The 25233-nt window shown below is 33.7% G+C and overlaps 1 protein-coding gene across 2 annotated transcripts in view; it reads right to left on the bottom strand.

The window, feature by feature from the left end:
- LOC106460816 (5-oxoprolinase-like) overlaps positions 1–25233 on the bottom strand; it is a 356751-nt gene that overhangs the window by 270142 nt on the left and 61376 nt on the right. For both annotated transcript variants that reach the window (XM_022387614.1, XM_013920558.2), the window contains exons 5-8: positions 21640–21755; positions 20764–20843; positions 19616–19668; positions 19254–19366 (exon numbers count right to left, since the gene is read on the bottom strand). In XM_022387614.1, the coding sequence (XP_022243322.1) occupies positions 19254–19366; positions 19616–19668; positions 20764–20843; positions 21640–21755 (362 nt within the window). The remainder of the gene's footprint in view (positions 1–19253; positions 19367–19615; positions 19669–20763; positions 20844–21639; positions 21756–25233) is intronic.

A 25233-nucleotide genomic window follows, 5' to 3' on the forward strand; every position in this document is an offset into this window, starting at 1 on the left:
ACGAAGGGACATGAATTTTTTAGAAGCTCATGATGTGTTACTTGCATCACAATGACTTCTGCTGTCGTAACAATATATATATATATACATACACACACACACATTATTACTCTGACATGGAATCACAGAACAGATTAAAAAGAACTTGTGTCCAAAAAAGTGTAGCACTATCATCTGTCTGAATAACCACTACTATTCTGTAAGGAATTCTCCTAATAGGTTCAAAAAGTGTCATAATTGAAGACAACTGAAAAACTGTCCAAGACTTTAATGACTTTACATAAGTTATTGAAGTAATTATTTTCCTATACTGAAAATATGTTTCCAATAGGTTCTTAGCTCCTTTCACATATATATCTACTCTCATTCAATGCTGCCCTATATGTAAATTTTTTTTGCATGCTACATGCCTTGAGCTCTCATAATCAAAATGGTTTACTGTGTCTCACATGTAACTCATCATGAGACAACCCTCCACCAGCAGGTATACGACATACCCTCCTGACATGTGACTCTCTCTCTATTTGATTCTACCAAACTATCACTTCAAAATTAGGAAAAGAGAAAGCACCAGTTTTAAGTGGAGAGGAAGGGTGGAAAGTGTGATAGGAAGTAAATACCTATCAGAAATATATTTTCAGTATAGGAAAATAATAACTTCCAATACTGTACATTACCTCTTCTCACATGTATAAATAGAATCCCACATTCAAAAGGTAGAGGGACCAGTGCAATGAAGAGAAATGTCTGAAGAAAACCCATGAATTGTGATCCCAGTTGGGAGAGGGATATATGTGGAAGATATCACCAATTCTGTACTATGCATACTGAGCAGGTTTATATCCAAACCACCATATAACGGAATCTCAATTCTGGTGAAGAAAGACTGTAGAAGACCCATCGACAAACAGGAAAGTGGGGATGCTAAAATAGATGTGCTTCAAGGTGTAGAGTAGCTACGGCACAACATACCATAAGAGGCCAATCATCTCAAGTCAAAAACCAAATGGCATTGAGATGAAGATTTCCAACCCATGTTACGAAGAGAGTCCACACCATCTTCACCTCAAGTTAAGTAGAATGGAAATATATACTGGTCAAATCATTCTACTAAATGGAGCATATGTGCACAAATCAACAACCACTCATACATCTAGGAACTCAACATCCGAATGATAGCCAGAAGGGATGTTCCAATGTGGTAGTTCACATCCAACCAAATTCAATATGACTGAAACCACATAGTGCATCAGCAGCCTCAGGTAGGGAAACTCTCTAAGGCAGAGCACTAGAGGGAGAACCTTGCCCCAAACATCATCATCCTCCTGATAGGGCTGCACATAAGTCAGAGTGCATGTGTGCACATCAACCTCTGGGACCCACCACAATAGAGTGAATAATATGTAGCAAAACTACGAAAATGATGTTAGGATGAGTAATCACAGCCAACATATGTGAGGATTTATGTTGATTAGTCCAGCTTTAATTCAAAACCACTCACTAGGAACCAACATCCAGCTGATGGTAGGATGAGGGATCCTAATCAAAGGGATGAATTGCAAATGTGATAATCTACTCCAAAGCAACATCAGATTCTAGATAGGACCACACAGAAGTTGGAGCACAATATCAACCTCTGGGTCCCATCACACAGAAATGGATTGCTTCAGTAAAAGACGTGCAACCTCACCCTCCAGATAGAACCACACAGAAGCTGGGCACAGCACCAACCACTGAGATCAAACACACGGAGGTGGAACTTCTTTTCATGACATGTGCACAACATAATCCCCTGGATAGGACTGCATAGAAGTTAGAGTGCAATAACACTCTCAGGGTCCCACTGCATGCAAGTAGAATGCCTGTAGATTACAGTGCAATGAGTGACCACAGAAACCATATTGTGAAAAGCAAACCACCCTTGATTTATTAAATAGAAAATATGGCAGGGATCAACAGCTATCCCCTTCTGCTTTACCCTTGTATGTCCATGAGTCCATGAACAGGCATATTAATTAAGTATATGTATCACAAGGAAACCTACTAGCAATTTTGTGGAACATCCCATCTCGACAGTGTGTGTTATTCGGCATGGGTACACATCTTGGCCATACAGTGCGGATTTGAGAAATAGCCTACCTGGACAGGCAATGCTCCCCACTAAGCAGGATCCTAAACTAAAAGGAACATGCCACTGAAAGGAAAATGTATATACAAAAAAGATAACTTACCCAGTCACAGCCTCACCAAAGTTTGAAGGATGGCGGAAGGCAGTACCCAAAGAGGAAGAAACAGCCACCCGATGAAGAGAGTAGGAGATGAACATAGGATAAATCCACATGCCCAACTAAAGAATTTCCTCCAATGAACAATAGAGGTGAGATGCCAAGGAAAAGGTAAGGTGCCTCATCTGATGCAAAGACACCTGGAACAGATTTCAGGAAGAAAGAGACAGGGAGGAATATGCCAATCGAATTAGTTGTCAAACACACCAGCAGATCTGATAAAACAAAAAATGTTTATGAAATTTCACTTTCAACTACTATTTGCCTGAAAAGGGGCATGAACAAACAATGTTGATAACACATTTTTTATGAAATTTCATTGAATATGTCAATATGCAACATAAAAAATACTAGATCTACAATATTGATTATCAAAATTTTACCCCAACTATGTTTGCTTTTCCAGTCCTAATGTATACTTAGTCATATACAAATCGGAGCATGCACAGAATACAGTATCAAGAGTCCATCAGCTGATAACAGATCTACATCTAGATATATACTATTCAACCAAAAGTCTTGGGACATGGGTAGTTATGAACAAAACATGTCTTTATGCCAAGAAATTAATAGCATGTTGGCCTGCCTTTGGCCTTAATGACTGCTTCAATGTGTTGTAGAGGACTATCTACTAATTTCTGGTAGAAAGCTGGTGGTATTGTGTTCCACTCCTCCTTTAAAGCATTAGTAAGCTCCACTACTGAAGAGGGCCATCTTGGCTTGGCCCTAATTCTGCATTCCAGTTCATCTCAAAGATGTTCTATCAGGTTGAGGTTGGGGCTCTGTGCTGGTTACTGCAATGTTCAAATGTTATTCTCTTCAAACCACACATTCACAATCTTTGTTTTGTGACATGGAGCATCATCATGTTGGAAGGTATATGGGTCGGTAACATAAAATTGCCACAGAATTGTTCAGAACTTCAATGTAGGACTCAGCATTCATGGATCCATGCATTGCAACCAATGGGCCTAGTCCATACCATGAGAAACACCCCAGACCATGATACCACCACCCCCAAACTTCACTGTTGGGACAATACATTCAGGTAATAAGTGTACTCCAAGGATCCTTCATACCCAAACACATCCATTAGACTGGAAGAGCATGTAGCATGACTCGTTGCTCCACAGGACCAATTTCCATTGATCCATGGTCCTTGTTAGGTGAGCCTTGGTTTATGCCAATCAATGGTATGCATTTGTTTTTGTTGTCAACGGCTTGTTGGCTGCAGCTCTTCCATGAAAATTTATGGCATGCAGCTCTTGACATGTCATGGAAACACTTATAGGATTGCCTGTGGCTGCTCGCATCTCCAAACACAAATCCTCTATTATCTGACAGCAAGATGAAGTAACCAGCCTTCTCAAGGTGCGTCGAATCTGTCAGTCAGTATTATATGCCTACCTGGTTGTTTCTTGGGCTCATTGTCACCTGTGGACTTCCATTTCTTAAGCACATTGTCAATTGTTGGCCTAAGAATTTTTAATTGTTGTGCAGTAGCACATACAGATATTTCCCCAAATGACATCCAATTATCCTTCCCTTCTGAAACTCTGTTAGCTCTTTCTGTGTACTCATCATTCAGCATACAAGGTTGAAATGACTTCCATGCTAACCATTGTTCACCTTTATAAAACAAAATATTTGCATATTTTGTCACACCCATTTTCCTGCAATCACATGTGTGCAAGCTTTGGTTCAAACATATGCGGTGTGGTTCACACACAATATCCATCTTCCTCTTCACCTGCTGTCACCATTTTTGTTTACCTTGTGTGATGAAGGTTTGCTTGCTCAGTTTGCTATGTGATGCTTCCGCTAGTTTTTCTTAAAGCTAGACAGCCATGACCAGACATGGCTTGGAGCCACAAGAGCTTGAAGGTTTCATGACTTTTTTTAATTGTATTATTTTTAGTGGGATATGATATACACATTCAAGCATGAAAAATTCCCTATAGTCTGTGGTCATTAAACATATTTATGTATTACATAATTTCTGTTATTGTTGTGTGTGTGTGTGTTGGACTGGATAGCAATGGGCCTCTTACCCATTTCAAAAATTTTTCTGGTTGGAAACTGTAAACATGCCATGCTTAAAATTGCTTCTGACTTCACTCTTATCCTGTGATGGTTTTCAAGCCTGTTTCACAAATTACACTCGAGGTGAAGTTTAATGCCCTATTTTAGGTGATAGCCATCTTTTATGGTGTCCCAATACTTTAGAAAGCATTCAAAGTGCACTCTGATGCATCTTAAATGTACAGTTTGACAAAATGTACAAGCAATGCACACCTTCAGAAGAAATTTAAATATTTTAAACCTATGAGTTCTGCAACTTAAAAAAATATTAAATAGTAATGGCAAAACTGACTCAAGTAAGTGTGTACAAATGTGTTTTAAAACAAAACAGTTAAAAGTTGCTATTTAAAAATGCCGAAAACACCGGTTTCAATTACTTGTTTAAATACCAGCATAAAAAAAAAGAAAAAAATCCTTGTCAAAGTTTAAAGAAAGTATGTTGTAATTTTCTGCAAACTAACCTCAGAATAAATTTAATGCACCACAGACATTTGGAGTAGATTAAATATCTGGAAACATTATAAACATAATCATCATTATTATTATTACAACAATTATATGATTATAATTTTGCAAACAATAAGAACCAATCAAACATAACTGTCAAGATTACACAATAATATAATGTGAAACATCACACTCTGAAGGTCATTATGATTTTTTTAATATAATTAATTACATGATACAATATTTTTCCTAAATGGTCCACCCCATCTTACAATAGAGGTTGGTACCCATGCAGTTACTTTCAGCATTATACAACTTCTTACACCACTAGCCTAAATAGTGACTGGGACCTATATTATACATTTACTTCATCAGGATAAATATATATACTGATATGTCATTATACTTGGCATTGGTATTTTCAGCTTAAATGACACCTTATACAATACAAGGGCTAAAAGGTCAGAGACTTCCAAGGATCAGATGCAAACATTCATAAATTAGAACTACTGAGCAGCAACAGAGGACAAATAGTCAGCAGCACCTGCTACCCCCACAGCTACTCTAATCAAGTAGTTAGCTGACATGGTTATAACACCTCTAAAACTTAAAGTGCACAGCTTAGCTGTTTCAACCTTAAGTTACCAATGGAGCTTTTTAAACACCTTTTTCTAAATTATATATGCATCAAATTGTTTGTGGGTCAACTACTGAGCAGACATTAATGGAAGGGAAATGGAGATGACTAAGGTTTATCAAAAATGAATAAATCCTGTTGAGTTCAAGATGACATAGAGAAGTTTCTATCAAACTCCTAGGCTGTTGCAGTCAGAACACAATAGCCCCAATTATGGTGAAGACCACTAGCAACCAGGGTATAGAGGCTGGATGTGCCACTTGCAGATGATGTCCACCAATCAGAGTTATTTCCTCTTAGTAAAGACTGTGAACCATGGGGTAAAGCACTTTTCAGAATGGAAGGATTTTCCAGGGCTAGACAATGAGCAACCTTAAGTAGCCTGTCACTCTGTAGCCCTGGATCAATCATTCAGTTGGCTGTCAGAGTCTGTGTCAGCTGCTTTCATCTGTAACTGAGGACATAAGCAATACCTACTCCTGGCATCTATTAGAATTACAATACTGTGCAAAAGTGTTAGGACAAGAGAATATTTTGTCATTCCTTTCATATTATGGAGCTAATTCTTTCATGTCATTACAGAATGTAACTTTCAACACAATGGTAATGCTTCACTGATCCCTGTTGACAATTGAATGAGCCAGGGTGAGAACATTTATCATTTTTTAGAATTCCCAAATACTTGTAGCAAGGGCATGTCATAAGGGTTCTGCTTGAATGAACATACTGATCAAATTTAGGGTCTCAAATAACTGACATGGTACCTCAGGTAGTGTCTTAACTATATAGAAAGAAGCTAGCAAGGAGCTAGCATATAGTACCAGTATATGCTAGAAGAAATTAATTTAATAGCACTCCACAAATAAACCTTTATAAAAACAGTGTTTAACACTATATATATATATATATATTAAGTTTTGTTGTCATGCCACAGCCCAAAAAACATAGAGAATTATCAGTAGATCAGAGAGTTTGCTTAAGAGCTTTACATAATTCTGGTTGGACTCTCCGATAAATTGCTGCAGACTTGAAATGCTCCCCAAACACTGTCAAGTAAACCCCTAGATTGGACCAAGATAGGTAAATTTGAAAATAGGAAAGGAAGAGGTAGAACATCTAAACTGCTATTGATCTCAAGCATGAGATAAATGACCATGTACCAAATGACAGAAAAGTGTCCAGATCTACAGTATTAATACAAGAATGGAATATTTGGTTGTGTACCAGTTAAAAAACATTACTTCAATCTCCAAATATTGTCAAGAAACTCAAATTTGCTGAAGAGTACAAACACTGGACTGTTGATGATTGGAAAAGGATGTTATGGATGGATGAGTCCAAGTTTGAAATATTTGGTTCAAAGCAGATGTTGTATGTCCGGCAGAAAAAAGGTGAAAGATACTTACCTCAATGCATAGCACCTACTATAAGGCATGGGAGTGACAGTGTGATAGTTTGGGAGTGTTTTTCTGCTGAAACAACAGGAGATTCTTGCAAAATAGATTAAATAATGGACCAGTGCAAGTACCATCAGATACTGATCTGTCATGGTATACCAGTGGTTTGTGTACTATTGGTAAAGGATTCTACTACCAAGAAGATAATGACCCCAAACACTCATCCAACCTACGCAGAAATTATTTAGCTAAGAAAGAAGCTGCTGGAGTCATTCAAATGATGCAATGGCCCCCACAGAGCCCCAAATTCAACACAATTGGGCAGATCTGGGACTTGATAGATCAAAAACTTGACAAATCAAGAGTTACTTCCAAAGAAACTTTATGGGAATGTATTAGAGAAATTTGGAGAAAAATCCCAAAGAACACTTTGATTAAATATGTTGCAACAATGCCTGAAAGACTATCTGCAGTTATTAAAGCAAAAAGGGGACACACAAAATATTAACTGTTTTCTGAACTCAAGCACTTCCACTGAGTTTCTGTTGTACTAAATTTGAAGATTAATAAAATTTTGATGTTTCACCTGTAATTTATTTTTCATTATTCTTTACAAGTAGTCTGAAATCTAATTTTTGATTTTGTCCTAACACTTTTGCACAATACTGTATAAGAGTGAGGCTTTAGCGTGGCATACAGGTTCCTGTAAGCAAAGCCAAGCAGATCACACACCTGATGTTCAAGAAGGTCTCAAAAAAAAACTTAAACTGGTTTCTAAAATGTTTCAAGCATGTCACTGCCTGGAATGGATGGACTAAATGGCCTTCAGTGAGTGCGTAAGGCTATGCAGATCTGCCCACAGGTTATCTTTTGCAGCGAGGTCCATCCATGAGATATATGCCATGGCAAGATCTGTCATCACAAGGGTACATGCCACTGCATGGTCTACCCAAGGGACACACACCACAGCCTCAGCTAATGCTTCTGCCTGGACATCATCCGGGACAAGAAGAGTGAATTATCTGCTTCACTTGTAGAATAATGGGGCACTGAAAAAGGAGCTCCCCTACTCTGGTTTTCAGCAAAGATGGCAGAGCTATTGGTTTTACTTGATAATTCAGCAGATGCCAGTCAATCCACAACATCAGCACTTTTCTAAGTAGTGAAGTAGGCAAAGATATTGATAACAATCATCAGAACAGCAGCAAAAAGTCATGGGTACTATGAAAAATCCTCTAGAAAAAGTCTAAGGCAGGATTGGCCACCAATTAGTTAGCCAGGTCACATTTTTTGCTCAACTTTGGGCGTGATAGTGGGTAAAGTATGTGGCCTAGCTAACTATTGAATGAATATTTGCTGTAAAACTCTTATCAATGCTATAAGTGCAGTTACCAGTTTGGCTTTCAATTTTAATTTCATTCCTTTAAGTCACACGTTGAATCTTTTGGGCCACACCTTTTTTTTTTCACACCTAAGGTGTTTTTCACTAAATATCATGACTTTTTGTCAATACACACCAAATAAAAAAATGACACTCAATAGTAACCAACATTAGCTTTAGGATTGCAACCCTATTATTTAGAAAAGATCTTTACTTCACAGAGCCAACCAGATTCTTTATAAAATATATAGTGGTAGTTTTTCCTCTCTAAAATATTGTTAATAGCTTCTTTTACACAAATGTCATGGAATTTAGATAAACAATTTCCTGTCATCATCCCCATGCAATCAGTATCACCGTATCAAGCATCAATATTTATTCTAATTGCTTAAGTGACTCTAATTGCATTTGATTAAGATAATTTCATAAAATTTGATAAATTTGTGCTGGAAAGTTGGCAATGAATAGTCAATAATGGCCATCCACCCATATGATTCTTTTGAACTTGAGCTAGAAACTGCTAACCTAGTTTGCTTGGCCTAACCAATACTTATGTATCTGCACATCCTTTCACCTTAGTTTTGCTGCTCTAAATGAGCCATCTTTAATCGAGATGACAAAAAAACAAACTAAAAACAGTCTGCTTTTACTCTTAGGTGAAGCTGTAGTATAAATGTTAGACCGACAACTCACATGATTTTCTGCATAGGCATGTGCAAAAAGTTTTGTTAAATTTAGATTGTTTTTGTTGAATAACTTTGCAAGTGTGACTTATATTTACACCAAATGAAACTCCTAGCTGTAGGTTATAAAACTCTATTAGTGTTCTAAATTTGGAAAAAATCCACATAAGTATGTTTTTCTATCTAATAAATATTCCATACTTTAGTGCAAGGAAAAAAACTCAATCAAAATTGGAGATGTTATATCTCAGGTATTTCTTAATGGATTGCCTTGAAATCTGTGAAGTAAGAGTCCAGTAGAGTACATCCATTGAAAATATGTGATAGCTTGGATTACCTAAGTTCAAGCTACAGAAGATGGAAAATCACTAAACCATCACTCCTGTTAATAACACACAGTGTTTCCTGTAAGTTTTTTCTTTGGCCTTAGATTCTCTGGACGCATTCTATAAGTAAGAATGAGTGTGAGTACACATTAAGCATGCAGATGAGTTGCCCAAACAGTACTTAATTCATGGTCATAACCAAGTGTTTTAACCTCCCTTAACCCACACCCTGCTGAAACTTTGACCAATTATAACTTAGACAATCTTTGCATTTCAATCCAGACTTTCAGTATTTACGGTCAAGTTTTAGTTACAGACAATCTCTCTTCATTGACTAGCCAGTAGTTTTCCTGCCTTGTTCCAGCACATCCTGTTTGTGAAGCCTTCATTTCCTTACTCTACGAAGCCTGGAAACTGCTCCAGGATGCCAAAAACTTTCTCTATAGTGAGGAGCATGAAGTCTTTGCAAATATGGAGCATACCAGATTTATATTTACTATTAGTGAGCTCATGGATGAATACAAATTATTTTTACTAAAAACATGTTATTTTTCTGTTGTAATTACTCACGTTCAAACTATTAGCAAATCGAGTGCAAATTGATGTTCATTTTAAGTGTGAAAATACTCTTCTTCATCTTATAGTTTGATATTTCATTTGCATAATCTCTAGAACCTCTTAAAAGGATATCAAAAGTTTTTGAAGGTAAATTTTTATATTTTATTTTTAATTTTCTCTCCCATATCACTAACTCTAGTTATTATCATCAATGTACAATGCAACAAAATAAGTAAAATTAGGAAACAGAAAAAAAATACCTTCAATATTTTTGTAGAATATCTTTAGAAAGTTTCCTTTTGTTAAATTCATAATTTCATCTCTTTTTCTTTTCACATATAGTTAACTTTTAATATTTTATTTTCCTTTCTTGTCCTTTACCACTTATTATTCATCTTGACACAAGTAAATGGTGTCCTCAAGGCATATTATAGTGTCTTTGGGGAACATTTGCAACCCTATGACAAAATTTGTGTAATATTGTAAGCCTTAAGAATGGATGAAAAGTATGATGCATATTTACGAAATATTTAAACGTTTTAATTATGCATTTTAAAACATAACTAATACATAATTAACTAAAATATAATAGTAAGATCTAAATACAATTTAAACTGCTATAGTCAATCAAGCAGCCAATAATACTATACTCAGTTTCATGCACTCTGTGACAAAGGCTTGTCACAAATTTCAAAATAACCATTGCTAGTTTATACAATGAGAAACTTTTTTTTTAGTAGAATGACTGCAAATTTTAGCAGAGAATTACAATTATTTATCCTAACATGGTGAGCTTCTAACTTTTTCATGTATGTTTTTTCTAGTTTTATCATTTTACACTGTGACTTAAGGTCATTTCAGAGCATGTGAAACCCAACATATCACAGCAGGACAGCTTAGTGTAAGCAAACAATCATGTTGTAATCATGCTACACTATGTGTACATGATTGCCTTGAGCTAAGATATTGACTATCATGAGAAATATTTTATTTAAGTTTTGCTATCTAACTTATTTAATTTCTAAGTTTTATATTTTAGTTAGTTTTATTAAAAGTATATGACAAATAAATAATATAAAACAAAAACTTTAGCTATAAGCCTATTTGTTTTCAAGAATGTACTTCAATAAGACTATTTTTCACACTATGTTGGCTGTCCACAAAATAATTAATTTTGATTTCAAATATGCATTTCAGAATACAAACAATATATCAGGTGCAAGAACAGAATGTCCCAAAACTACTAGAACTTAATTGACTTTCTAGCTAAGCAATAAACATACTAAAAAAATTTCTGTTAGATACTCATAGCTTAACACAACAACAACCACAGACAATGAACTTCAAGAAAATTATGTACTTGGCCACATAAAAGGCAATACCCATATATAATGAACCATTTAAATAAATATGTGCTCTTTCTACTAGTTTTAAACGTGTCCAATAGCAATGTCAGGGAGAATTACAGACATATAATGAAAGACAGAGAGAGAGAGAGAGAGGTAGGAGGATATATCATGTTGGTATGACAAATATAGTGATATCTCTTAGATATCTCTCAATCACTTAGATTAAAGAAAATCTGCTCTAACAGTAAGAACTATGCCCGTTACATTGATTCTTTGAAATTAACTATGACCGAAAGAGGGTATAAACAAAACACTGTGATTCGACAAGTTGACAAAGCTAACAATATTCCACATGTATCTGTCTTGAAACAGTCACCTAAAACAAATTCCTCTCGTGTTCCACTAGTTATAACATATCACCAAAAATTAAAAAACCTAGCCCGGATACTGAAAAGGCACTTTTATCTCCTTCAAATTAATGATAGACTAAAAACTATTTTTATGGAAGTTCCTGTTGCTTCTTTTAGAAAAAATAAGACTTTGAAATCCCAATTAGTGCATGCCAAAGTTAACTTTAATGCAACACCTGGTGGAAGTTATCCCTGCAGTGACAAATGTTGTCAAACCTGTAAGTTCATGCAGCAGACTAACAATTTCTCTGATAAAAACAACCAAAGACAGTTCAGAATCAAAGAGCCCATAACCTACACTAAAAAAATGCTATTTACTTAATCCAGTGCCAAAAATGCAACTATACAGGAGTAGTTTAATAACCACAAATCTTCAATCAAAATGAACAAAGAACTTCCGGTTGCAGAGCATTTCAACATGCCTGACCACTCTCTTGAAGACATGATACTGACAGGCGTAGAGACAAATTTTACATCAAACAGAAACAGGGAAATTAAAGAAGCTTACTGAATAGCACTGTTAAATACTGTAATGCGGAATGGCATCAATCTCGATCCTGGGATTGTTGACCTTCGAGCATCTCAAAAAAAATTCCGAATAACTTGTAATTAAGTTTGTAAAGGTTTATTATTATTATTCACATTTTTATTCATGCTTCTATTTCTCTACATTATTATTATTATTATTTTAGAGAAAATAATAATGTAAATCGATACCTAGCTCTCATCTTCCTATGTATTTTATTTTTCTCTATCAGTCAAAAGTTTCATACATAATGAAAATTAATAATAATTTTTTGTTTCTTTCTCTCTACAAATGAATTCTCCATTCCGGGAGACTAACGGCTTGAGTTGGGATTAGCTGGTCACCAGATTCAACTCAACTGGGACTTCCAGTTTACATGATGTCACACATCCTTTTACATATTGCATTGTGCAGGCTAAAGGTCACCCTTTGTTCTCCTGAATAAGAATAGTCAACTCTTCGAAAGCACTCGAGTTTTGTGTCTTATTTTAAGTCTATTACACTTTATATGTGATCCTTTACGCTGACTCTTTTATAAAAAAAAAAATCTCTTTAATTAGGTAGGTCAAAGAACACATGTCGCAACCTTTTACACAGTTGCATTCAACATTTAATCAAACTACTTTATTATCAATGTATATTAATAAATTTGGAATCAAAACGCAGCTAATAAATCAAATTTTAATATTATATACGTTTTATGTTATTAGATTTATAAGAATATTTTTTTTAAATCCTCAATATTCCCTAGTATGAGAACTGTGACATTTGCTCTCTAGGTCTTACCTCTTTTCTAATTCATTTACCATCTCTCTGAGAAGTACAAAATTTAATGTAAATTACTCATTATAATACATTTATTACTCATGCAATGCATATATTTTATAGCCTTCAATCTTATTTGTTTAGAGAGCCATAAACTAGAAAACCAGACCCACTTGCCATGCCCACCTGTCACATACTCTCTTCCACAAATTGCCAATAGCTCTCTCTGAAGTTTTATACTATACCAATAGCAAGCCAAAGTTTGATCTGTCAAATGACTTATTACATTATGTTGTTTTCTCTACAGAGAATTGTCTATTTCACCTCCAATTTAAACTGTTTCTTACAATATTCACATCAACAAGCTTAGCTGAATTTATAAAAGCTCTTATTTCATAACTAGAAAGCCAGAAAAATTATGATAGTTGGAGGACATTGTCTGGTTTTATGTGTTATTATTCTGTGTTCTCAGGTGCACTTTTTAATTAAATCAAAAATACTTTATTGCAGTAGTACCATTAGTATAAAAAAAGAATTAAAATTTCATTGACAAGAGACAGCAAAAAAAAAAAGAAGACCCAGGTAAGTATGATATTTCTTGTTTATCCTGGGTATTCTATATTTGTTATTATAAAAGTAACTAAACTATGAAAATTAGATATTTATTAGGTTATATTACATAAAATAAAAAAATAATAAAATAAAAGTTCAAGAGCAGCTCGTAAGTAGTCTGTATATTACGTAATTTATTATTATTCTGAGCTACATGTTCACAGAGTGATTTACAACTTGTGTGGCAAGATTATTAGTTAAACACAGTTCATAAGGCAAAGAACAATAAAATTAAGTATAAATAGATGTATACTGTTACAAGCTTTAAGCTACTTAGAGTAAACAATTGTGGTTTTCTGTTACAATTTATAGTCCTTCAAAAAAGAAAAAAGGGGTAATTTAAATCTACTATATAAAGATGAAAACCCATCCAACTATCCATCTGTCATAATGATATCTCATCCATTGCAGTGCTTTCTGCTGCATCAAGCAAATTTGTCTTTTTAAAATCCTTCCAGTCATATATATATATATATATTTAAATTGAAGGATGCACTCCTTTGGGCATATAATTAGATTTGAGGGTAGGTTGGTAATGATCATGATGAGTAATAAATTTCAACCAGGTATAGATACATCCCATGCAGGGTATTGTTTGTGCACAAAAATCATAATTACTGGCTGAAACTCCCCATTGCATTGGTTGTCAAGGAGACACACTGACGTAACATCACCAAATTTTGTCCAATTGGAACCATTAGCAACAACTCTATAATAACCAGCATGTTTCACCTGCAGCATATTTCCATTTTGAAAATGCCCAAATTAAAGCTCTCTTCTTCAGCTCAGCAAGCTGCCAAAACCAAAACAGTCCAAAGAGAAAACCCCAAAATTCATAATAAAATTCACTGCCTTTACTATCACAATTAATAATTTGCAGGGTCATACATCTGACTAAGTAGAAAAATGTCTTCGAGAAACAGTTTTTTCACATTTCAATCTATAAGGATTTATCAAGAAAAAACATTTGAAAATAACTTGAAATACAGAAATCAAAATATTAATCAAACAATACTTAAAACAGATGACCAAATGTACATAAAAAATGCATATTGTTACAATATTATAATTAATTTTTAGAAAATATGTTCATAAAACATTTATTTAGATATAATTTTTAGAAAAAAATTAATAATTATTTCCTGTCATATGACGGGCATTCAACTTGTTATTTTCTCATTTTCTATGATGGTTATGAGGTTGATCAAATTGACCAACCACATATACAGTTGCATTATAGAAAATAACAGATAAAATATAAAGTTTTTCAGCAAAAAAACATTTGATATTTATTCAGGAGGTGTTATTGATTACACAAATGAAACTTGAAAATTTTTCAGATGAAGTATTTTTAATCTTAACACAAAAATCACTTTGCACTTGGAGCAGTCAACACACTGACACTATTTAATTACGAACAAAGTTTTCATAAAACTACTTAATCAAAAATTCTGATTTTTTGTCTTCAAAATACTTTTTAAAGTATACTGAAAGCTTGCCAAATTTTATGAAGATACATTATGTACTTTCAGAGTCATAGTATGTATACCACCATGGTTACACGTGATTACAAAGTCGTGTAAAATACACAAGCCCATTTTTATGGGGTTAAAGTGAAAACCTTGGATGTTCATATTGTATAAGCTGGCTTGTCAATATCAATATTATATGTCTCTATAAAATAGTCAAACACTCAAACTCATACAAGCTATGAAGAAAAAGTTAAATGGGGAATTCAGAGTGTAGATGCATCATGTGACACGGGGAAATAATGACTGAGATTATTTAACTAGATATTTGTTTTTTGAAATTAATAAATTAAAACTTAGATAATATAAAAACTTCAAATATCAACTAAGTTATGCCACAATTACTGACATACATTGATAACAAATTAGTTTAATTAAATTTCCAACATATCTTTGTTAAAAGGTTGTGACATGCATAATTTGACCATCCACATAAGAACAGAGTTAAACTGGTTTTTCATTCATCTACATGGTATTTTAGTTAATGATTTTAAATTTATTATTTATTTATGTACAACTTGTGATATAATTATTGGTTTTAAACTGTTTATTTACATGCATCAGGTTGTGACAGTAAATGACTATAGGACCAGCTTCACTACCTTGTGCCATCCATGAACTAACTTTCAAGCCAATAAACAGTAACTGTCCTTGTACATAAATGTATTAACTCATATAATGCAGATTTCATTAGCTTACACCTGTGAAATCTCAGCATGTAAACCATACCTATACATACTATAAGGCTCATTTATTTAATGACCCAGGGTAATTTAGTTGTTAATTAAAAACAGTTAATCTTCACACTTCATGGGTTATAAGATATATAATGATTAAAGGAACAATTCTATAGAAGTAACCAATGTACCCATAGGAATAGAAGTCACAGACACACACAACTCTTTATTTGCCCTGTACAATAACAGAGTATTCAGTTACATTACCCTTCTAATTAGTGAGATGAGTATTTTTAAATTAATTATTAAAGAAAAAGCTCTGACTCATAAAGTTTGAAATGTAACTTGAACATCACATGATCTAGGTGTCAGAATCCTATTAGATCCTATATAAGGGCTGAAAATTGACAGTCAGTTGTAGTGTGACCCATTCTTGCCTGCTTATATGTACTGTGTGATTTGTAAATAAAAAAATATTGCTCTTATTCAACTACTGTTGTAAATAATCATTTGTACAGGAATATAGAACAGAGACAAACAAAATCACCACAAATAAAAGACAAAAGAAATCAGCTTAGTTGGAAAAACTTTGTAACACAGGTGGTTTAGTTAGTGATTGTATATTTGTATATTTATGTACATCAGGTGGTGTTTCAACTATTTGTATATTTGTGTACATCAGGTGGTGAACTTAGTGATTTTTAATCCTAAACTAGAGTGTTATCAAACAAAAATTAGCAACTGTTTTGGTCATCACAATATCTGGTAAGTGATAAAAAAAACTAAAATCGCCTCTCAATGATAATTCATATAGGAATTTTCAAACAATACAACTTTCGAGTTCTATGGTTGACCTCACTCAGAAGAAACTTCATTTGAAAATGAGTTCTTCTCTCTGTTTGGGTCCATTTACTTCTGTTTATATCTGTTTTCAGTGCTAAACTAGAAATGTACAATGGAGATTGTCTGAAAGCCATGTTTACCCTAGACTTACTTGCAAGTGCAAGATATGGTGTTTGCATGAATGAAAACCTTTTGAATGCATTCTATGATAAGAGTTCTTGTTAAAGTTGAAGCAATCAAAAAGAGTGGACATTCAAAAAGAATCCAATCAAAGTATAACAAGAAAACTGCAAAACAGAAAAAAAGTATGTTGATCTTCTCATAGTAACCACTTTCATGGATTTAGATTATTCAATTATTTACAGACTTAAATTTGGCTGATCAGATCTCAACCAATATTAAACCATAATTGAAACAGTTCAAGAACATTTATTTTTGTTGTTGTTTCCAGTAAGTGTACAGTGTCCTAGATGTAATGAACGTGTTGAAAATCATTCTTACAATGCAAAATATAACTGCCCTGAGCAAAAGTAACCTCGAATTAGGAAGGCTTTTCTTCAACACCAACACAACATTTTGGGAGTTTCACTGAGTCTTAAAAGCAAGAGATTGAGCTCTAAACTTTGGTAAAGATATATATATGAGGAAATGGTCTAGTGGATTTTCTCTTGCTCCAAACATGGTAATTTCTGTACAATCAACACTCATGACTTTAAAGTTAAAATGTGTAAATAGTATGTTATACTCAGTGATTTTATATTGTTTGTACATTTATGTAAATTTGGAGATGATTGTATACATATTAAAGATTTTAATCTAATTGTATATTTACACAAATCACTTTGTGTATTCATTTTATATATATTTATGTGTAAATCCATTAGATACTTAAATGATGTAAAACTTTATACTACAATTAGTAGGTGTATTTACTACTTACATCTGCTGCATAATCTACTTAAATAAAGCTATGTCTACTTAAACCAGATTATTTTAATCTGTTTGGTTATTTTACCTAATTTTCTATTTATTATTTTAAGCTATTTATAGATCTGTTTATGGTAACCACTGAGAAAAAAATCACTTAAAAGACCATTGGTTTTACATTTCATAATCGTTTGAATCTTACAATAAAAATTTTAGAAGTTTTCCAGCAACTAGAAATAATTATTTAGTCTATTTCTGTAGACAGTAGAAGCTCTTGGACATAATCAAGGACTATGATTGCCTCTAACTCAATTGAAATTCAGAGTTCTTACAATTTTTCATATTCATGTTACTTTCTCACTGATAAAAATAGTCTGTCACATTTAATATATATATATAAATGAAAAATTAAATATCTGTTCATTAAAACTCTTATACACAGATCTAATACCATTTTGTTCTCTTCAGAATTTGTAGTGCATACTAGAAGGACTTAGAGATTTCAGCAATATGATTGGGAAAAAATTACCTTTGCTCTCCAGATAATAATAATAAAAAACATTTTATTTCAACTAATGTTTCACCATTGGGGCTTCGTCAAGACTAGTAGTACAATAATTGTAATTGTTTGATGCAAAAATATATATTAATTTATTAAGCTGCTTTATTTTATTTCTTCAGACTGTCTTAACATGCTTTTAACTATGTTTACAATATTATTGTTGTTGCACAATTGTTTTAATATTACAGAGTAGTTGTGATATTAGCTATATTACTATACCACCATTTGTCATACATTACTTATGTAAATGGAAAATTAAAGACAGTTTCAAGATGTTTTATATTTTACCACATAATATGTCTTGTCATGTTAAAGATTTTAACCATGAACTCCTACACCTGTGGTCCACCATAATGGTTTGCTCCAATGCCCAGTAGGAGCTAATACATAATGCTTTGGTAGTATGTGTGTGCATAAATGTATGTGTTTGTTCGTTTTTAATAAAAAACTTTTAATTGAGTAATTTGCATTAAACAAATCAAAATATTGAATTTTCTATGTGAGTGATATTTAATGTGTAATTGCTGTTCGAGTATTGTCAAATGGTTTCTGTTAACATGAGAAAGAAAAAACTGGCACTGCTTGATGCCACTTGATAAACATTTTTTAAATGTTTAGAACTATCTTCAAATCTCTAGCTAGAGAATAAACCTTTGAACACAACCCTATATTTAATAGAAAGAAATGTATTAAATATGTAGATTCTCTACGCAAAATGCTATTACAGATTTGACTAAACTCTAAAAAATAACACTGATGAGCTTCACTATAAACCACTTAAAAGTGCTGATCCTATGCTTCAGCAAGACAAGTGAGTGTGTTAAAAATAAAATTTTAAATTAAAATGCAACTGTTCCTTTTTTCTCTCTTACAAAATGCAACATAATATATGATGTTAAATCTCCTAAAATAACAGTTAACTCTTAATTATAAAAAGTATCTTTTAGGAGGGATAAGTTCCTAAACCCTGTCTTATTGCACAACCTATTAGATGATTGCATGAAAAAAATTACCCTGCTGTTTGGGACCTCATGCTTGATAAAATTGGTACTGACCAGTTAAGTTTGGCTTTTCACTCATTTTTCAAGAAGTTAATTTTGGACTTCTCAGTGAATGATATTTGCTTCTTTAAAACTCAGATTGGATAAAGTACCTAAATGAATTTAAACTGTTGAAATACTATTTCATAAAACATGCACATAAAATATTTCACAATCCATCAAAACCTAATACAAAAATTAATGCATAATTGCTCACCTCCCATATCAAATCCTATAACAGGCAAATTAGTTTCTCTTTTGTATGTTGTCAGTGCATAACCTACAACTCCTCCTGCTGGGCCTGAAAGTATAGCTTTTGACCCACAAAACCTGCAAATAAACAAGAACAGTAAATATCCATGAAGCCTTGAAACAACTCATAATGTGGAAAAACTACAAAATCAATTCCTAGAAGATTGAGTACTGCATTTAACATTCATAATGAAGTTTTTAATTGAATATTACAGTTCACATCATGAAATATAATTAAAAATTATTAAAAAAGTAATTTTTTTTTTTATGTGTTTCATGATGAAAAATTTAGGTATTTCTAAATATTTCAGTAATGTTTGTACTCACTGGTTCATTGGAGTTAGGCCTCCATCAGATTGCATAAATAGGCAGTTGACATCCTGTAACAAAATTTTATATTATTTTGTATGTTTTTAGGTAGGTTTATTTTATTCACCACTAATAACCTAAAATACATTAGTATTGAAAAGTTGTGATTCAGCAAAACTATAGGCTACTGCAGAAGAAGTAGTGAGTCAAAGGACTGATTGGGCCTCTTGGTAATTCCCAGATACTTTTACCTTTACACTGAAATTACACACTTTGATGAAAAAAAGAAAAATTCACAAATACATTACCTCCTAGTCTGCTAAATAATAATGAATAGTTAATTGTGAGTGTATTGTCACGTCATCTAAATTATTTTAGAATATTAGTGGTGGACAGAGCACTTTACATCGAAACCTAAAAATTGTTTACATTCCATCATTATAATAGGCCTATGGTATTTCTTTGGTTTGCTCTCCCAAACAGTATTGAGGAGCCATGATTCAGTGAAACTACAGATTAATGCAGAGGGAGGAGGGAAAAAAAAAAAGTACATCATTCATAAATAAAATCATCATCATATGTATACAGCAACAAAAAATTGGCTGAAACAGCAAATGGTTGTCATCATAAAGTTAATGTCATGAGTGAAGAATTTTATCAATGAACCACAACATTAATCTGTTAAAAAATTACTGTTTTACATAAATTAAGCATAAAAAAGATATTTTAGCAATTTGCCAAGATAAATCCAACTTTTTGAGCTTTGCTTCATTTTCTGAATTTGTTACTGTTGGCTAGGGAACTATTTGCTATTGTTACTTTGTTACTGACTGCTTTAAGTTTGTGAATCTTGATAAATGTAACAATTGTTTTTGAGCTTTGTTTTACATTCTTTGTTACCACTGGCTAGAAATACTTAATGATTTTACAAAATGCTGGAGTTTTGAATTACATTCTTCTTTTATCATTGTTGATTCAGAAAGTTCAAGGATTTATAGAAAATTCAAACACGAACATTCACATTTATCTATTTATTTTATATGCACACTTAGTAAATTTCCCCTGATATTTTCTTATACACAAAACAAGAGTATATGCACAATTATAACTTGTTTTTAACATGTAGTTTTTGTGATACACAAAAAAATACAAATCCTTACACTTACTTTAAGATTATTCTTAAAGCCAGAAGAAAATCCATTCACATACTTTTTAATACAAGGCGTAAGGTATGCATCAGTGCATGCTATAAAGAAAACAAGATACACATGAAACAAAACAATTAGTATCCTTAAGAACATGAAGCACATTTTATAGATTTGTACAAAAAAATTCTGTTATCCAACAACGAGCATTTTAAACTTAACTTACCAAAAGAAATTGTTTTTGTCAAGGCATTTAAGATTGTTTTCATTAGAACAAAAACCAATAAAGAACTTTACAAAATATCATTATAAAAATAAAATAGATCAACAGAAACATGTTCAAGTGAGACATGAATATAACATAACTTTTTTTCTCAAAATGGAAAGGGACAATCTCATATGACATCAAAATAATATACATGTTATTCTACTATACAATATTTAATATCTATATATATATTTTCAGAAGAGATGAAGGGAAATAAAACTTAAGTACATTCAAAGAAGTTGTAAGAAAACTCAAATATCTAGGTTAATAACAGAAAAAAGGTACTAGAAATAAGTAGGAAACAGAGACCATCCTAAGTGAATAAAAGCACACCTAAAACATGCAGTGAGACCTACCAAATGTTGTTCATAGACCTACCATACAAGTACCAATCAGGTGGCAGTCAATGCATCTTAAACTCAAAGAACAGTGCCATCATCTGAGGCTACAGATTAAAAAGTAATGTATATATATATATTAAAACTAGCAAGTCTATATGTGAAGAATTGCTTTTCATGAAAAACTAGCAAGTACATGTATAGTTAATTTAACATTCTTAATGTAATGTTCCTTACAAAGTCAAAAAGAATCATCACAGATTATCTGTTTTGTTATGGATTGTGACTCACCTGTAAAACCACGAGGGACCATACGAACCATAGGCATTATATTTGATGATAGAGAAACATGCCGAAATCCTAACATCTTAGCAAGATTCCCTACTTGAATCTCATGATCTGGAAATCTTTAAAAAATAAATGTTTTAATTGAAAACCTGGTCTTTGGAAAGTTTTCTCACTTTCTCATCATTATATTCTAAATTTGTAATGCAGTTTAATATTAACTAGAAGTCTCATGAGCTTTCCCAAGTAATCAGTGTCAAGTATGTATTGAAATATCACAATTTCAATATATATATATATATATATATATATTATTTTTTAACATAAATATTCATTACTAATATACAATACTGGAAATATTTATGAAAATATGTATAAAATAAACAGTACCAATATACAGTTATGTAAACTGTTTACACTCTGTCTGGTAGTCATCCAATCAAACAGATAGTGACACACAAGCATAATGCCTATAAATGTCATGCAGTCATAATGTTCAAAGCAATAGTGTGGTGATGGAACCATGGCTTCCATAACAGAAATATATCATTAATAAAAACATACAACAGATTGAGGCAATATTTCATGTTTAGTAAGAGTTGTATGAAAACTTTCATAAGCATATGTGAAACTAGTATGCATATAACACATATAATATGTGTTTCTTACTTACAAAATTTACAAATTTCTCTAAGTTCTGATGTTGGAACACACTAAATAAAGGTCATGTGATAAATTCAAATTAAAATGTTACTTTTTTGTGGCTTGATTGGTGGGACAATTACATTGTGTCTTGCTTGACCTTGTGTTTCAGGAATATTTTGTGGCTATCACATGGAACAGAGATATGTCCACATCCCAGTGTACTTTTCTGATTGGTCAGCTGAAAGGTGAACATACATTATGAATGCAGTTTTGGCAATTTTATAGGGAAATGAGCTCTGAATTTCCTAATCATATGTGCTTCATCTTCTTCAGTTCACATTGTGGTTTACTTTTCCTTTTTATTTGTGTATCAGCAAATAGGAGTTTTCATTGTATTTTTATTTTGACTTCTTATCTCTTTCATTCCACCTGTCACAAATCACTGCACATTTCCTTCTGCATATTAGAACCACAAGTGTTATAATTTTCCTATACTGAAATGTATTTCCGATAGGTACTTACCCCCCTCTCACATATATAGCTGTTCTCGTTCAGTGCTGTCCTCTGTATGCAAAAATGTTTTTTGCATGCCACAAGCCTTGCACTCCCACAAACCCCAAGATCTTTGTGGTTCAACTGCATCTTGCATATAAATCATCTTCCAACAACCCTACACCAATAAGACATACGTCACTCTCTCTATTCAATTCTAACAAACTATCACATTGAGCAGGCAGAAAAACAAGCACCAGTTTTCAACGGGGAGGAAAAGTGGGAAGTGTGAGAGGAGATAAGTACCTATCGAAAATGCAATTTCAGTAAAGGAAAATTATGACTTACCATATGGTACATTACCTCTGCTCAAATATATAGCTACAATTTCACATTGAATAGGGGGACAGTTGCAAGGGATAGAAAAAAACATCCTTCGAAATTGTCCAAAGAACACCCCAGAATTGTGATCCCCATAGCAAAGTATCATATGAGGGAGACTGCACCACTTGTGTACCAGGTATACACTGCACCCAGTGTGGAAAGAGGTGTTGCATACACAGGCAGAAAAAAGGGAGGAGCACAACCAAAAGGGAGAGAAAAATGGTTGAACTGGAATCCAAACCTTAGTATATCATAATCTCAATCCCATCGAATAATGACTAGAAGAAACATCTACACACAGTAATGTGGGGGAAAAGCTAAAATGGATATTCTCCAAGGTGTAGAGTGGTTAGGGCATGACAGACCATACACAGCAGGTCAACTCCAGTCTAAAACCAATTGGTATTGGAAATATAACCTTTGAGCCATGGTAGCAGGAAGATCCACACCATCTTCACCTCAAGTGCAGTAGAACGGAAGGATATACTGTCCAAACCGATCTACAAAATGGGCTCATGTGCACAAATAAACAACTAACCATACATCCAGGGACTCAACATCCAAATGACTGCAGTAAGAGATGTACCTATGTGGGAGGTCACATCAACTTTAAATTCAATCAAACTGGCACCCCACTGCACAACAGCATTCTTGGGCTGCAAAACTCCTTGCGGTGGAATGCAACAGGGAGAACTGTTGCTTCATTCAACATTATTCTCTGAATAGGACTGCACAGAATTCAGTGTGCAGTGACACCCTCCGGGTCCCACAGCACAGAAGTGGATGGCCTTTCATGAAAAATATAACCACCTCACCCTACAGAGAGAACCGCATAGAAGCTGATTGCAACACCAACCACTGGGACCCACTGCATGGATTTGGTGATCCTGAGGCAAATTGAGTGAGGGAGAGGAAACACAAGCAACACACATATGAGAACTTATGCTGATTGGTCCTGCTCTAAATACAAAACCAGTCACCAGAAACAGACATCCATGTGATGGTAGAATGAGGGATTCCAATAGAAGAGATGAACTGCACTGTGGCGAATCAACTCCAAAGCAATATCATCCTCCGGATAGGACCACACAAAGTTTGGAGCACCATAGCAACCTCAGGGTCCACTACCTGGAAGCAAGTTGCATCCATAAATTATAAGCAACCTCACCCTCTGGATAGAACTACACAAAAGGAATATCAACCTCCAGGATCCACAGCACAGAAGTGGAGAGTATTCATTAGTAGACATGTGCAGCAACATCCCCTTGGATAGGACCATACAGAATTGGAGCACATCACAAACTTCTGAGTCCAACCACATAGAAGGGAACTGCCTCAACCAATTATATGCAACTGTATCCTCTGGATAGAACTGCACAGAATCTGGGTGCAACATCAAACCTCAGAGCCTACCATGCAGAGATGGACCACACGACTGGAGGGCAAGTCATGCTAGCACCCACTTGCAACTGAGAAACAAATGCGTAGAATGAACCCTCATGTCAGGAAGAGGGAAAACAAAATACTGTGAGAAAGGGGTGTCATGTAATAAGGAATGAACAGAATTATAAGAAATTGGAAAAAGTGGATAAAATAGAACACACCCGAGAAATAATGTCTAAAAAAGGCTGAGTTAGACCTAGCAGATTCTGCAGGAAAGGTTTGGGAAGGCACAGCATAGTCATGTGTAGGAAAAAAGTCTGTCAAAATCCTTATCATCATAACCAAGTTCAGCAGATTCAGGAGGAAGAATAGCAGTATTGGAAGAAGAAGGTTGATTCATATAACAATCAATCTTCCAATGAATGAAAGCCAAAAATTCCATAGTCTAGTTCCCCTGATCTGAAGCCTGTGTAATTATGCTGGAAGTAGGTGGTAGAGCCTCCAAAGTGATAACATGAACTTCAGAATTCATCATGTAATGATGAAGAATTGGAAAAAATAAGGACAAGAAAGGTAATTTATTACATAAAACTACAGAAATAAACTGTAGGTAAAAGACATTTCCACTTTGTATGAAACATTAAAGAAAAAATAGACTTAGAAGAGAGACACTAGAGCACTAGCCTAATGAGAAGT

Source organism: Limulus polyphemus, unplaced genomic scaffold, assembly GCF_000517525.1.
Source record: "Limulus polyphemus unplaced genomic scaffold, Limulus_polyphemus-2.1.2 Scaffold841, whole genome shotgun sequence".
NCBI classification, from domain to species: domain Eukaryota; kingdom Metazoa; phylum Arthropoda; class Merostomata; order Xiphosura; family Limulidae; genus Limulus; species Limulus polyphemus.